Raw genomic sequence first — 15,199 nt, forward strand, 5'->3', positions numbered from 1 at the left:
CAATTTGTTTATAAAAATCAAGGAGCATAACATTTGTGAGCTTTTGCAGTATGAATATGTGTTCCTTTGTGTTGCTTCTTAGTGAAAAACCAGATTGATTTGGCTAAAAACACAGGAAGAAGAGATTACATGCTCCAAGCGAACCTGGTCGTCTTGCTAGATTATGAATATGTGTTTTTGATCTAAACACCAGGCCTTTTTTTGTTTTATTTTGCCTACTGATTTCCATTCTTTATGTTTCAACAACAGCAGCAGCAGGCCCAACAAGTCCAACAGCAGCAACAACAACAGCAGCAGCAGCAGCAACAACAGCAGCAGGTCCAGCCTCAGCAGGTTCCTCCTCAGCAGCAGGTTCCACAGCAGCAGCAGCAGGTGTCAGCAGTGCCCCCACCAGGCCAGGGACAGAACCAGGGCCTGGGCATGCAACCACTGCCCCCCCAGCAGCCCATGGTAGGTCTGATCCAGCTGACAGTGGGCAGGTTTTTATGTGTGAGCTGGTCCAGATTATGGGTTCAGTAGAAGCACAGTCCGTATCATAGACAGGATGTTCTTATTATTAACAAAGGAGAAGAACTACATTTATGTGACAAACGTGTAGATGTAGTTCATAGACCTTATGTGGAACAGTTTTGCCATTTTTCATATGTGGTTGATCATTTAAGGCTACATTTTGTTAAATGTATTTTTTAAATATGTTTGAGGACAAGGAGTCATAGTCAGCTGCCAGCAGATAACATTGTAATTTTCTGACACCACGGTCCTAGAGGAAAATGCAGTCATTAAATGTTTGATAGATAACCTCAGAGTTTTTATGGTCCCTGATGGCAGCAACTTTAAAATCATAAAATATATAATTTGATCACTATGATTATCTCAGACAGTTTCATGTATCGGCACTGGCTGCTGAAACGGTACTGAATAAATGTAATCATTTGGGAGTGTGCTTTTGCAAAATAATCAGCACTAGTGATTAAATACTGTATGCTGCTGGTTTTAAAAATACTAGCAAAGTGTTCAGAGAGCACAGACTATCACTAAGGCCACTACTCTTATTCTCATACCACAGTATTTAATGGTTAGTTAAATTGTTATGATGGTGACAGTGGTTTTAGTTTTAGTTAGCTAGCACGTACAGTAAATTGTTCTCCAGTTTTAAAGGGGTCATATTTTGCTAAACTCACTTTTATTAGTCTTGGGTACATTTATTTGTGTATTTGGACCCGAATAGTTCATAAAGTTTGAATTTGAAGCCTCCAGGTGCTGCAAAGCTATCTGTATATTCATTTAGGCAAAAATCGAGTGGATTTCTACAACCTGATTTAATTCCTGCTTAAATTGTCGTGTCTATAACTAGTTACGTAACGACATTTGCACATATAAGGTCAAGACTCCTGACGAACATTTCTCTGAGTACGACATAATTTTTTGTCAGCAGCAGCGGTTGTAGTAAAAACTGAAAATATGTCCAAACTTTGTGCTGATTACCTAATACGTTCAGTTGTTGGTTGAACAGGACAGAGCAGCACAGCCAACAACCTGGAGGGGGCGGGGCCTGAAGTGGCTCATTTGTATTTAAAGGGCCAGCACTCAAAACGACCTTTCTGGTGTCATTACTCAGAAATAGGGTTGAAGATGGACCTGTGGAGTTGAATTAATGAAGAGTTCAGACCCAAGCATAGCATTTACAGTTTATTTAGACCACAGGGAAATGCTTTAAAATGCATAATTCCATTTTTTTTTTTTTTTAAAAAAAGGCAAAATCTCTCCTTTAAGAAAAGATGTGTTAGAAAAGAAATATCACTCGAAAGAGGATTTGAAACAGAATCAAATGATTTATTCCCACAAGACGGAGTAAAGAGTTGTGAATTGCATAGCAATGATCGGCAGTTCAAAACTTAAAGTGGTTACAAGTCGTGGTTAGTCTTATACTAGAGAACAGACGAGTTGAAGTCAAAGGAGCAGTGTATATGCTGAAGAGCATTTTGTCTTCAAACCAGATGTGGCTTCACCTTGAAGTGAAGCTTATGTACTACATAGTAAGACTATAGCACAGGCTGTGAGGACGTAATCCCTTTAGTCAAAACAAATCCTAGCATACGCTAAAGGCCCTGTTGCCTCTCTAAGCTTAAGCCTAATCATACCTCCTGTCCTGTCAACTTCCTATGCTGTCTGTGTTTGGTTACAACCTGAGCTTTCACACACACCTGTCTAAATGTGAATAATACAGTCGCAGAAAAAATGATTAAACCACCCTTGTTTTCTTTAATTTCTTGTTCATTTTAATGTCTGGTACAACTAAAGGTACATTTGTTTGGACAAATATAATGATAACAACAAAAATAGCTCAGTAGTTTAATTTAGGAGCTGGTATCTATCCATTTTTCATGTTTTCTTGATAATAACCAAAATCACTTCAGTTCTTACATCAATAGCTATGGCATTGTTCTGAGAAAAACAGTGCTGTTAGGCATTCCATGTTTTCTTTTCTGTCTGTTTTAGTCACATGATACACACAGGAGTTTGTACTTGACTGCATAACCATTGTTTTTGATGACTTTTGATGGTCTAATAATTTTTTTGTGACTGTATGTAAGACATGCGAGTAAAAATACATTTCCCCCAAGAAAGAGGAAACACTGTTCTAGTCTCCACACCTTGTACAAAATGTGAAGGGTTTCATCTGTTGTTCATGTCCTACATAGTTCCAAAACCAAAGCAGCAGTATTTTCATAAATAGCACTATCTGACTGACAGACAGGCACGAGTGGTCACACATTCTCCTCGATGGAAGTAACACAACTGTTCCTTTTGAATTTCTCTAATGTCTGTATCTCTTGTTGTTTTCTAGTTCCCACGACAGGGTATGCAACAGACTCAACAGCAGCAGCAGACTGCAGCTCTGGTCAGACAGCTGCAACAGCAACTTTCAAGTGAGTCTGACACTTTATGTTCTTATATTTCTATACACTAATTGCTGACATCGATTCCTGAATAAAACAACTGTTTTCATGTTAATAATAAAACCCTCTCACTTCTTTTTTTTTAGATACACAACCAGGACAAAGCACCAATTCTTATTACTGATCGTGCTTGTTAAAGTAGTGTGCAGAGAATAGGCCTTCATTATGTGAGGAGGCCCCAGTCTGTAGATCGGTGGGTGATTGTGTCCAGTCCTGTACAGGCTGATGGAGGTACAACGGACCACCCGTTGGAACAACCAAATCCCATTTTGACCACTGAGGCAATGATCACAAACTATCTGGACTTCAGTTGTGTAATAGTGGATTTTCAGAAGGAGAGATCCTGCTGTGAAGTAAACAGATAATGGCTAATAATGGAAAGTCTATGTAAAAAAAGTACCAGAAATTATAAGAATAATGCAATTTTTTATTTTATTTCAATTTGTACAATTTTTTCAGTTTCGTGTATTTCTCATTAAAAAATCATGTCAGTTTTTATGTCTTGTACTTGTGTTGGCTGCCTGTATGCTGTGTACAAAACCTGACAATGAAACTCTATAAATCGAGATTAACAGGTTCATTTAAACCCAAACTCATTTCAATTCAGATTCAATGTATTTTATGTAATTGTACATTGGTACAGCAAGTAGTTATATTTGAAAATGATAAAAAGCCACTTAAATTTGTTGTAAAAAATCAGGTAAGACTTTTGATTACAACCTGCAGCTTAGAGCATAATAAAGACCCAATTTAGCGCAAAGACATTTGTAGGTTTAAAAAAAACATGGTTTAGGATACAAATGATTAAATAAAATTATGGAAAATGTGTTAAAGCATATGAAATTACACCTTCCTCTATAAAAATCCACCTATGTTCATAATGTAACCTTTAATTGTAGTTCAAAGTTCAGTAGATTATATCTACATTTAGAGGATATTATATGTATAAATACATCTTCTTTTATTCTTTAGTATATGGCTTGTAGAACAGTGTAATGCTAAGTCTAAATGTTGGTCACTTTTCTCACAATATAATGGTAGATTATTAAATCATAAGATATAGTTTTCTATAACATTGAATGGTAAAATTAAAATTGTGTATTACCTGTTTATACTGCACATGGAAAAACTCCCAGTACAACAAATGAAACCAAAAAACTACAGATACACACCAGTATGTTTATCTTTATTCGCTGAACAAATGCACAGGGAACATAAAACTCCTCAAACCTCCTTTGCTGCTTTTTTGCTGCTTTTCGGTTTTTGCTTGTCTACATTCTTCTCTAAACGGCTGAAAAGCACTCCAGAGTTGGACCCTAGTGCTCTCCCTTCAAAGGGACAGTTCACTCCCTGATGCTTTGGCAGGAACATCAGTGCTGCCCAACTTCTCTCACCTGGTCTCACCCCTAATCTGGACAGCAGTTTGTTAGAAATCTCTGGCACAACTGGCTGGAGCAGTGTGCCATAAACCCTCAGACATTCGAGGGAGACGTGGATGATGGTGTCCAGCCAGCGTTGGTCTTTACAGTCGCTTCTGTCCAACTTCCAGGGTTTGTGACGCTGAATAAACCCATTAGTTTGTCTCACACAGGCACCGATGGCCTCCAGAGCTTTGTACACGTGCAGGGTGTCGTAATGCTGCTCCACCACAGCAGGGAGATTCTTCACAGCTTCCAGCATATGGTAGTCTTCAGCCACAGCACGGCTTTGGCCACTACTCTGCTCACTGGGGAAAGACTGAGAGCAGAAATGGGGGTATATCTGAGCGGGGTTGAGGGCAGGAGCTGTGCAGCGGTTCAACAGACCTCCCAGAGAATCCGCCAGCTCCGCATTGAGTAGCTTCATAACTTTGGCATCTGTGTAATCACAGTCTGAGTCTGGAACACCCTGACGAAGGAGAAAATACCTCATACCATCAGTGGTGAACATCTGTGAACGTTCAAGAGGATCCACCACATTACCCAAACTTTTCGACATCTTTTTTCCACCTACTGTCCAATGAGAGTGCACATGTATCGTCTGTGGTAGTGGAAGTCCAGCTCCAAGGAGAAAAGCCGGCCAGTAGATGGCATGAAATTTCAGAATGTCCTTTCCTATAATATGATGAGCCACGTTCCACCACTGACTGTGTTCATCAGGATAGCCTGCGACTGTGAGGTAGTTGACCAAAGCATCTAGCCACACATAGATGGTCTGCTCGGGATCCCCTGGGACTGGGATTCCCCACTGAAGGCGGCTTTTCTGACGGGACACTGAGAGGTCTGGAAGATCCTCCTGGAGCCACTGAAGAACATCCTGGTAGAAACGCTCCGGCTGAACTGCCAGGGGGTTCGCACTGAGCCAGTCCAGCAGCTCAGACCTGAATGCAGACAGACGGAACATGTAGTTCTCCTCTTTCATCCACTCCACCTGGAAAGAGAACGGGTTCAGTTTTGATGAAGTTAAAAACTGCAGCTGTGGCGGAATGTTTTTATTTCTGCCTTAATTTGAGTATCAACCATTTCAGCTGAATTCACACTTATGAGTCATTTAATATAAACTCACCCCAAAATCAAAATTTTTCTCAGTATGTCCTGGATTTTCTTGAAACATTCATGTGAAAATTTCCATTAGGTCTATAATGGAACCTTCCAAAATCATCCACTGGAATTTTTTTTGTTTTTTTGGTATGCATTATTAAACTTTGTCTTCCTGAACTAAAAATGTGAACTATACACCCAAAAGAAACCCCTAAAGATTAGTTGCAAAACATATTAATGAAAACCGCTGTTGCTGAAATCAAATGAATAAACTCAACACTAACCATTAATTTTCAAAATGTACTTAATCATTTGGTCCTGCGTGTAAAAATAACTGCTAGAGATACTGTTAAATATAGCTTCTGAGCTGAAAAGTCACATAATTATTGTATATTTCCTCAGAAAGATAATTTAACTTTTATGGTAGTGTTAATTGTCATTACAGTGATTCTGCAGTAATTTAAATTAATTATTTCATGGTGTCATATTGTTTTAATATGAACATTTCTTTGTAATATTGTGGATGATACAAAAGAAACATAAAATATTGAAAAACTTACATTTTATCGAAGCTGAAAAACACAGTGAACACATCTGAATAATGAAATATAGTTCTGAAGACCAATCTTTAACTGAGGAAATATGTAAAATTCAGGGCTTTTGAATTCTCCAAGCTTCCATAAATTCAATACATTCAAACTCATTTTCTCAAAGTGTTCCATGACATGAACTGGGAGTTTGACTTGATATTAACCCTCATCTCTTCTTATCCAAACTCACCTTATGTCCACTCTCCAGCGAAACTTTAATTTCCTTCCCTGATGGGTCCAAAGCATCTCCCACCTGTGATGCTGTGAGGAAACTTTCATCTGGTGTGGAGTACCAGCCTTCATAACTGCCCTTGTAGATGAACCCATTGTTCCACAGTACAGACCACAGATGTTCCACAGCTTCACGGTGCCTCTGCTCAGTGGTTCTTATAAAGTCTGTATGAGATATGTTGCAGCAGCTGAAGAGATGTTTGAATCTCTCAGACACATCAGTGCAAAAAACCAGGGGATCTTTTCCTGCAGCTTCAGCAGCTTGTTGAATCTTCAAACCATGTTCATCTGTACCTAAAAGCAATGAAATGTGTGTTTTTGTGCAAATTACAAATGAAACTTTTGAGATTTTACAGTGCAAGAAGATATTTACCTGTAGCAAACTTTGACTTGAATCCCTGAAGCAGCTTATACCTGTGTAAGCAGTCAGCTATTACTGCTGAATACAAGTGTCCAATGTGAGGAGAAGCGTTTACATAGAAGATGGGAGTTGTTATGTAGTAACTCTTTTCGTCTTGGCTCACAGAGGAACTTGAAAGTCTATGCAAAGCGATCCTCTGATGCTTCAGTGGAGTTAACACTGATGAAAAGGAACTCTGGTGCAGCCTTTGCACAGTTTTACAGCTTCTTGTCACTGTCAGAAAAGCGATCCTCATTTTTAGAAGTCCACCGAAATATGTTTAGTCCCCAATGAGCAGTGATATTTTGATAATGATGAGGTGTTCATTGATTTAGCTCTTTTATCGTTTTTTACACCACAAAGAACTATGAGCTAAGAAACGTAAAAATTACCGACACGTCCTAGGAAACTCTCAATCAATACTTTTGATGAAAACAAAAGGGATATTTCAAGATTTTTCGAAGCTTACAACACATGCTCTTTTTGCTAACCAAGGTTACAGCTACTTCCGGATTCATCGTGTGGGATGGACCAATCAAAACACTGCAATGTACACGGAAGGAGCCAATCAAATTCAAAGCTCTGTGTGTTATTTATAAGTAAGTTACCTTAAAAAAAAGTCTGTAGTTTCAACATAGTAAAGCGCAAAAAATAGCAAGAAAGAGAAAACTGTGAACGTTTGGTAAAAATTAATTTCACGAACAGTAACCCGGAAGTATCGAGGAAGCTGACAGCCAATCAGATCATCTGATAACTACAGTGGGTGGGCGACGACGAATGGGGTTGAAGTGACACCCGAGGTAAAACAACTAATTTTATCTGAAATATAGTTCAGTATTTGGCGATAGACAGTAACATGACAAATAAATACCGACGAAACTAAGCGAACTGTTTTTATTTTTCGTTTCGCATCCGCTGTGGTCGTGTAAATAAGCTAGTTTCGAGATTTTCACTTCAGTAATGTGGCTTATCATGTGATTTTAAACATCCGCGGCCTTAAGTTTCGCTCTTAAAAGTTACAAAAAACGAAAATATGGGTCTATAAAGTTGTCCATAAACGTTCATGTCATTGTTACAGATGGAGATAAACCGAACGGATTTCTATATTGGTCTTTCTTTGGCTGTGAGCTCCAGTGTTTTTATCGGTGGAAGTTTCATCCTGAAAAAGAAAGGCCTGCTGCGATTGGCCAGCAAGGGTTCAACAAGAGCAGGTACTTTTACAGAACAACACTTTGAACAGCAGTAAATGTCATGTTTAATATCTGGCTAAATTTACTAAAGAGGTATATGTCAGGAAAGCCGCTATCATTTTTCTGTTATTAACCTATATTACTAGTGATGATTATTTTGTTGTACCTGGTGTTACTGGCCATAGTAGACTATTTAATATTCATTTGGATCATTTAGTCAACTTAAAATGAGCATTTATTTTATATGCAAAGCTGTAATTGGACATGTAGGATGAAGAAATGACTGATGAAGTATTGTAAAATAACTGTTAATGTTCATAAATGTGTTTTTTTAGTAAATGTATGCAGGTGCATTTAAGTGCATACAAGTTAAATCTATGGACTGGAATATAATTACCTATTAAATCTAACTTATACTGTACATAAACGTTACACTTAATGTAAATATTTGTCTATATTTTGCAGGTCAGGGAGGATATGCTTACTTGAAGGAATGGCTGTGGTGGGCAGGACTCATTTCAAGTAAGTTTACTTGACTTTAAATTTGCTTGTCTAAATGATGACATGGTCAGCTGCTTTTTTGACTTGTTTAAACTCCACCTAAACATTCAAGTCTTTGTTTTCAAAGGTCAAATGTGTCTCTTGTGGGTTTGGTATTTTTGCTGGTGACGCTGCAGTAGCTGCAGTGCCTACGCCATATCTTTGAAGTACACATTCCTCCAAAGAGCACATTTGCAAATTTGGGTGGGAACAGAATACATTTTTATACTTTAACAGCTGCAAAACCTCTGAATCTGTGTTTGTTTGTTTGTTTTTTTAGTGGGAGCTGGAGAAGCTGCTAACTTCGCTGCATATGCATTTGCACCGGCTACGCTGGTGACTCCACTTGGAGCGCTGAGTGTACTTGTGAGGTAATTGTAAAAAATAGTTAAATAAATAAAGGTGTAGCTGTGATTACTACTTTGTTTTGGTGTGATACAGGAATTAGAGAAAACCAGCCACACTCAAAATTTTTGGATGCTAAAAAATCTAATGAAAACACAAAAAAAACTAAAAAAAAAAAAAAAAAAAATGCTCAGACTCTGCCATTTTTAAAAAAAAAAACAACTATAAAGAATGAAAGAACATGGTTACAAATCATGACATATCCTATCACTGTAAATAGTGAGTGATGTACTTTATTCACAGTATGGATGTTAATGAGATTTTGAGCTCTACTGACAATTTGAAACAGCTGTTGTAAAAGCAGAAATTTTCTTTTTAAGTGAGTGTGTGGCTATTGTAAGATATTATTTAGCCCTCAGGAAAAAAGGGACCACTGTATGAGATAAGAGATTGTGGTAAGACCAGAATATATTCTTGATTTTAGTGTTATTCACATACTTTCAGTCATATAAATACTGAAAAACTACCAACCTTGTCTTCTTAGTTTACAGTAATAACCAAAGTGAGAACACTCTATATGTATGCATTCAGTGTAAAACAGAATTTCCATCATTTTCCCATTCATGTAATTTTGTACCATTTGAGATTTCATTAATGCTCTTAAAATTACATTATCTTCTTGCAAGCCCTTCATGTCAGTCATTTAACTCTTATTGCAATTGGTGCGTATAAATCATTTCTCTGTATATTAAGTTCTTTTATGTGAAATCTTTCCTCTGCAGAATTTGTTTACAAAGCCTTCAAGGCAAAAAGACATTTTTTATTCTTGCGTTCCAGAGTTCATTCTTCATTAATTGTATTATATGTGTGTAAATAAACTATTGTTAGATGTATAATATACTAGTGGTATGAAATGAACGGAAATAAGACAAGTTAAATTCAATTTGTAAGATCAACCATTAACTTAAGAATTTCATTATCATAGCAACCTCATTCACAATCTCTGTATTCCCTCCAGTGCTGTGCTCTCCTCTTATTTTCTGAATGAGAGGCTGAATGTGCATGGGAAGATTGGTTGTTTGCTTTGCGTCCTGGGCTCCACAGTGATGGTAATCCACGCCCCGCAGGAAGAGGAGGTTTCTTCCCTCACTGTCATGGCTGAAAAGCTCAAAGACCCAGGTAGAGCGAGGCCACTGTTATGTGTAGTCATCTGTGTGATGTGTTTAACACTGTCTAAAACTAAATCCTGCACAAGGGTTGAATGAATTTGATTCGTGCAACTAACTCGTCTCTGGATGCTCTCACTAGGTTTCATTGTGTTTGCTGTGTGCGTTGTGGGAAGCAGCCTGGTTCTAATCTTTGCTGTGGCACCGCGGTATGGACAGAAGAATGTGCTGGTCTACATCCTGATCTGCTCTGTGATTGGCTCCCTCTCTGTGTCTTGTGTCAAGGGCCTGGGCATTGGCATTAAGGAGCTATTTGCCGGGACAGCAGTGCTGAAGGAACCCCTGTTCTGGTCCTTAGCTATCTGCCTGGTAATCTGTATCAGTGTCCAAATCAGTTATCTGAACAAAGCCCTCGACATCTATAACACCTCCATAGTCACGCCCATCTACTACGTCTTCTTCACTACGTCTGTAATGGCCTGCTCAGCTATACTCTTCAAAGAATGGCTGCGTATGACCACCGATGGGATACTGGGAACAATCAGCGGGTTCCTCACCATCATTCTAGGGATCTTCCTCCTTCATGCCTTCAAAGACATCACGTTTACTTGGGATTCCCTCCCACTCTATCTAAGAAAGGGCCCTCAGGGGTATACATGGAGCCACCAGCCTTATGTGGCCGTTCCCAGTCACGACAGCCAAGCAGAGGAGGAGACAAAGCTACCAAGAGAAGGAGGCTCAAAGGGGGTTTGGGGTATGCACCAGAGGTTGTCCTGAGGTGACCCAGTGAAACCTACCCACAGAGGAAATTTTGCTTCCCTTTGTAGGAGAAGTACAGGTGTCATATTAATAACGGCTCCACAGTATCATGACAAAATATGTTCACCTGTGCTTTTGAAATACCTACTGCCTGTGACTGAAAACGCATGTGTTGAATTTACAAAGTTTTAATACTCAATTTTGCAAATTTATAAGTCACTTTACTGAATTTTGATTCTGGTTCTGCCTTATGCAGTGTAGTTTAAATTAATTTCCTTAATATGTACATATCATGGATCTGCACACACTGGATTTCACATATTTCCTTTTTTGGGTGAAGTAGAATAATTTTATTAGTATAATTTATGTCTCCCCTTCTGTGTACAGTGTAAATTTTTAAAAACTAAGATTTAATGTATTTATGTTCATAAACAGAATGTGCCTTGTTACAGAAAATAACATATTTGCACTTTTGACCTTCATTTATTGTGTAAAGGTTCTATGCACTAATTTACAACTAGTGTAAAAGCAACAACACATTTTTCCATGAGTGTCTTAATCATTTGTTGTTGATCGAATCTTAAAAATTCCTACAATAAGTTACCTCATTATTATAACCTCACCAAAGAAAATTGTTCCACAAAGAATGTCCTAAAATGTGCCAAAATGTATTGAATCTCAAATGTGCCTTTATGTGTGTTTCATAAAAATTGAATTATTGTATAACTTGACAAATGACCATGTTATTTGGTATTTATTGCATATATACACTTTAAAACCTTGGTGCTGCGATGCATGTTCGGTCAAGACATGAGTTTTCATAGTTTGCAGTGAATGGGCAAGCTGAACATCTCTGTCTGCATCTTACAACTGACTCCCACTCATTACAACAATGGATATTAACACTCAGGGTCACAGTTTGACCAAAGTACTGACTTCCATGTGTATGTCATGACTTCAAAAACAACAATCATAAGGTTACAGCTGAAGCATCTTACAACACTCATCCCACAGAGAAGACAAAAATCAAACTCTTAACCTTTACATGAGTCCAATACATGGTGGTAATGTCAGGCACTTGTATCAGAAGTTAACACTTGGCATTGTTCCTTGTTCGAGATGATGAACAGACAGGTCACAGATGGACACGGCTGAGTCGAGACCACAGGGTCTAATCTGGATGTGTCTTGAAAGTCCTTTTAGTAACAGGTTTTAATCAGACATAGTCTCAGAGAATGAGCCCTTGCTCCTTTGAGTCTGTTCCAGCCTGTTTAAGATAAACTGGCTGGTGTCAATGAATCGCTCCACACAATTCACAAAGCAGATTTCTGTCCTTGAGTCCAGCTTTGGCCCTGGTTTATCCATGCACTTTTCCTAAAATCAGAAGAATAAGAAAAAGTGACTGACAATGGATTATGGAGGCTTTTACTTTTACAATTAACAGCACATTACTTATAGAGAGAACATCTGCAAAAACAAAACCAAGAAATCTGATGAGCTTTAACACATTACAGTTAAACATATTTCAGTGTTGTGAGGCCTTCTTCCAATTTTGATCTGCACACCGTCTGTTATGTGCAAAAAGTTATCAACAAATAATACAGTGGTGAGTTGCGTAAAATGTTAAATTAGATGATTTCACCACGTTTGGAGCACATTGATACCACAATAATACCATGACAGATTAGTAGTTCTGACTTTTTGACGTTTGTCTTTGAATTACGTGAACAACGTAGTGACGTCTGGAGGGGTCGAGGACACAGATAGGCTACGTTTAGATCATTGAAAATATTAAAGCATAAACATCTGGCTGTAGTAACTGCTCCTGCATTACGCATATAACAGTGCGTAACTTAACAGTTGTACCTTAGAAAAACACAAAATGCGAGGCTTCACTGCTAGCTTAATGCTTCACTTACCCAACAAACCTCTGTCATTTGATGCACCAGCTGCTGAAATCGCTGTTTTTGAGACTCAATTTCAATGAAGTGCTGGAGCTGGGGGTCCGCTGTCGCTCCTTGGCCATCCATATTTTCATATAAACAGGTCTACACAGCGATATTTTAATAAATATAAGTGGCTTTTAGCTCAAAATGCTGACCTTCACGTGTATGAGCGCGACAGGAAACCGGAAGAGATCTGACCAATCAGAGAGCGCGCTGTCAATGACGGTGCTGTCGTCATAGATGAAGCTAAAAGAAAAGAAAAAGAAAGAAAATTGTTGTTTTTGGTTGCTTTGATTTTACGGACGAAAATATAAATGCTTTGATAAATTGCCAAATTTCATAATGATATATGTAAACTTTTAAACAACCCTCCCCCCAGTCCAATGTTTATGAGGGAAGTGGAATTATATGTCTGATTATTTCTTCCTCTCAAAACAAAAAAGTCGTCATGATGACTGCGCAAAATCTTTAAGTTCTTTAGTTGAAATGGCCATACTCTCACTTTTTTCTATTATTATTTTTTATTAATAACAATAATAATAATAATAATAATAATAATAATAATAATAATAATAATAATAACAATAATAATAATAAATTTATTTATTTTATTTAATGTGATTTTTTTCCCTGCTTGCTATCTTCTTGTTAAAGATGAGGGGGGAAATGAACAAGACAGTAAATCTAACAAAAAGAGTAGAACAATATCTGTATGGATTTGATGTCACTGGGACATGAATTTGATATAATGGATGTACTAAAATGGAGTAAAATAAATAAAAACTGATAGAAATAGTATTGTACAGTAGCAACAATGTGAAAATACAAATAGTTGTGTTTTGTGACACCTCATATTATTGTTGACATGCAGTTTAAATGTCTGTCAATCAAGCAGACACTGAAAGTACATGTAAATAACAGTACCAGTTGTAGTCTTTTTTAAATTATTATTATTATTTTTAATAAAATTGATATGGAGAGTAAACAGACAATGCTTCTAATTTTATTTATTTATTTATTTATTTATTTATTTATTTAGCACATACATAACATTGTTCAAAGACATAATAAAACAGTAAAGGTGCAGGGAGAGGCAGAAAGCCTAAAATGGCTTGTTTTAAAGGCTCCACCTTATGTCTACTTACCTAATGGTTGTAGTTGAACTCCACTGGATTTCCTTAGAAAATGTAATATTACATTTCTTTCTACACAGATATGTTAGTATTAATTGTCCAAGATGATGTGAAACTATATTTAATTCATTGAAATACACATAACCAGATTATTATGATTATTCATCCTCATTGCCATCAGATTATACAATACTTGAGTCAATGGTAGATAGACAGAAAAATGAATGAATGAATGAATATGCATTTATAAAGTTCTTAATCTGAATTTTTGGATGAGTCATTCCTAACCTATATTCCATTTGTCTTAGTCTTCCACATACTTAAATTCTCTGATAACAAAACATGTTGCCATTTCTTTCACAGATATCAAGATAAGGCTTAAAATCCTCCTAACCCAGAGAGTACAGACTCTCAAGGAAACCCCAGAGAAAACCCTGCAAAATAAAATAAAATAAATTTTTACTGTCCTCAAGACTCTGCATGGCTACTGCAAGTTGTTTGATGCTGTTTATTATGGGAATAACTGATGAATAAATAAAGTAATACAGAAATAAATAATAAATAGGTTTAGCTTGTGTGATTCTTCTATAGGGATATCTGCACCTCTGAGCAGAAGGCAGGGGTTGAAGCTCAAACCAAAAGCAGATAAAATATATCCCTGCAGATCTTAACTTCTTGGTCAGATCCCGATCAGACCTGCTAAGACTCCATAATTTTCCAACAAGCCTTTACAAAATTGCCTTATTTGTGATTCTGGAATGTCCACACCAGCATGCATCACAAAAACAAATAATACTCTCTATAAAAGATTCATAAAATAGAAAAGAGTGAGATTTTGTTTCAATCTACACTCATGACCACAAGTTCTGGGAATGACACTAATAACTTTTTTTTGCTTAAATGTGATTTGTCGTTAAATATATTTGAAACCTATATAATGTTTCTAATTGTTCTTCAATGTACCTCAGGAATAAGTGGAAATAAAAAACAAATAAAAAAACATAGGGATACCAAAACTCATGTAAAAATATTCAGTTTCCAAGGAAAGTAAGGACACTGTTGGCCCTTCTTAAAAATAAAATAGAGTGTAGAATAACATCAAGATATACAGCATATTAACCATTTTAACCCATAAAGACCCAGTGCTACTTTTATGGCAGCTCCTAAATCTATTTAGCATTTCTTAAGTGATTTATCACCATGAATTATAATACTATCCTCTGTATTTTGTGCTTTTTCAATGAAAATCAGATATTTTTCCATAGTTCATTTACTGATCATATGATGTTCATAAAAGCTCAGATTAAAGTTGACTGAAATATTATCAGAAACAGCGAAAAAAAATGAAGAAAACATGACTTTTTCCAACAAAATATGTCATTAACTGAACATAAACCAAGCGTTTCCATCCACTGTCATT

At 37.0% G+C, this 15,199-nt stretch overlaps 4 protein-coding genes across 7 annotated transcripts in view; 2 read left to right on the top strand and 2 right to left on the bottom strand.

Moving 5' to 3' along the window:
* The window catches only part of med12 (mediator complex subunit 12), a 28,755-nt gene extending 25,297 nt beyond the window's left edge, over positions 1 to 3,458 (top strand). For all 4 annotated transcript variants that reach the window (XM_030145504.1, XM_030145506.1, XM_030145507.1 and 1 more), the window contains 3 exons: positions 250 to 450; positions 2,849 to 2,930; positions 3,047 to 3,458. In XM_030145504.1, coding sequence (XP_030001364.1) covers positions 250 to 450; positions 2,849 to 2,930; positions 3,047 to 3,084 — 321 coding nt within the window. In that variant the 3' untranslated portion in view covers positions 3,085 to 3,458. The remainder of the gene's footprint in view (positions 1 to 249; positions 451 to 2,848; positions 2,931 to 3,046) is intronic.
* Positions 3,459 to 4,119: 661 nt separating this feature from the next.
* mars2 (methionyl-tRNA synthetase 2, mitochondrial) lies at positions 4,120 to 7,280 on the bottom strand. Its single transcript, XM_030145510.1, has 3 exons — positions 6,674 to 7,280; positions 6,260 to 6,594; positions 4,120 to 5,369 (listed from the first exon to the last, which is right to left on the bottom strand). The coding sequence occupies exons 1-3, from the start codon at positions 6,954 to 6,956 to the stop codon at positions 4,185 to 4,187; spliced, it is 1,803 nt and encodes a 600-aa protein (XP_030001370.1). The 5' UTR covers positions 6,957 to 7,280; the 3' UTR covers positions 4,120 to 4,184.
* Positions 7,281 to 7,344: 64 nt separating this feature from the next.
* On the top strand, positions 7,345 to 11,431 carry LOC115427109 (magnesium transporter NIPA2). The gene is made up of 6 exons (XM_030145511.1): positions 7,345 to 7,500; positions 7,779 to 7,911; positions 8,356 to 8,412; positions 8,711 to 8,801; positions 9,794 to 9,954; positions 10,084 to 11,431. The coding sequence occupies exons 2-6, from the start codon at positions 7,779 to 7,781 to the stop codon at positions 10,716 to 10,718; spliced, it is 1,077 nt and encodes a 358-aa protein (XP_030001371.1). The 5' UTR covers positions 7,345 to 7,500; the 3' UTR covers positions 10,719 to 11,431.
* A 4-nt stretch (positions 11,432 to 11,435) lies between these two features.
* Positions 11,436 to 12,841, bottom strand: timm8a (translocase of inner mitochondrial membrane 8 homolog A (yeast)). Its single transcript, XM_030145512.1, has 2 exons — positions 12,620 to 12,841; positions 11,436 to 12,074 (listed from the first exon to the last, which is right to left on the bottom strand). Exons 1-2 carry the CDS (start codon positions 12,728 to 12,730, stop codon positions 11,913 to 11,915), a joined length of 273 nt encoding a protein of 90 aa, XP_030001372.1. The 5' UTR covers positions 12,731 to 12,841; the 3' UTR covers positions 11,436 to 11,912.
* Positions 12,842 to 15,199: the final 2,358 nt, after the last annotated feature.

The sequence above is a fragment of the Sphaeramia orbicularis genome, chromosome 10 (genome assembly GCF_902148855.1).
Source record: "Sphaeramia orbicularis chromosome 10, fSphaOr1.1, whole genome shotgun sequence".
Lineage (NCBI taxonomy): Eukaryota > Metazoa > Chordata > Actinopteri > Kurtiformes > Apogonidae > Sphaeramia > Sphaeramia orbicularis.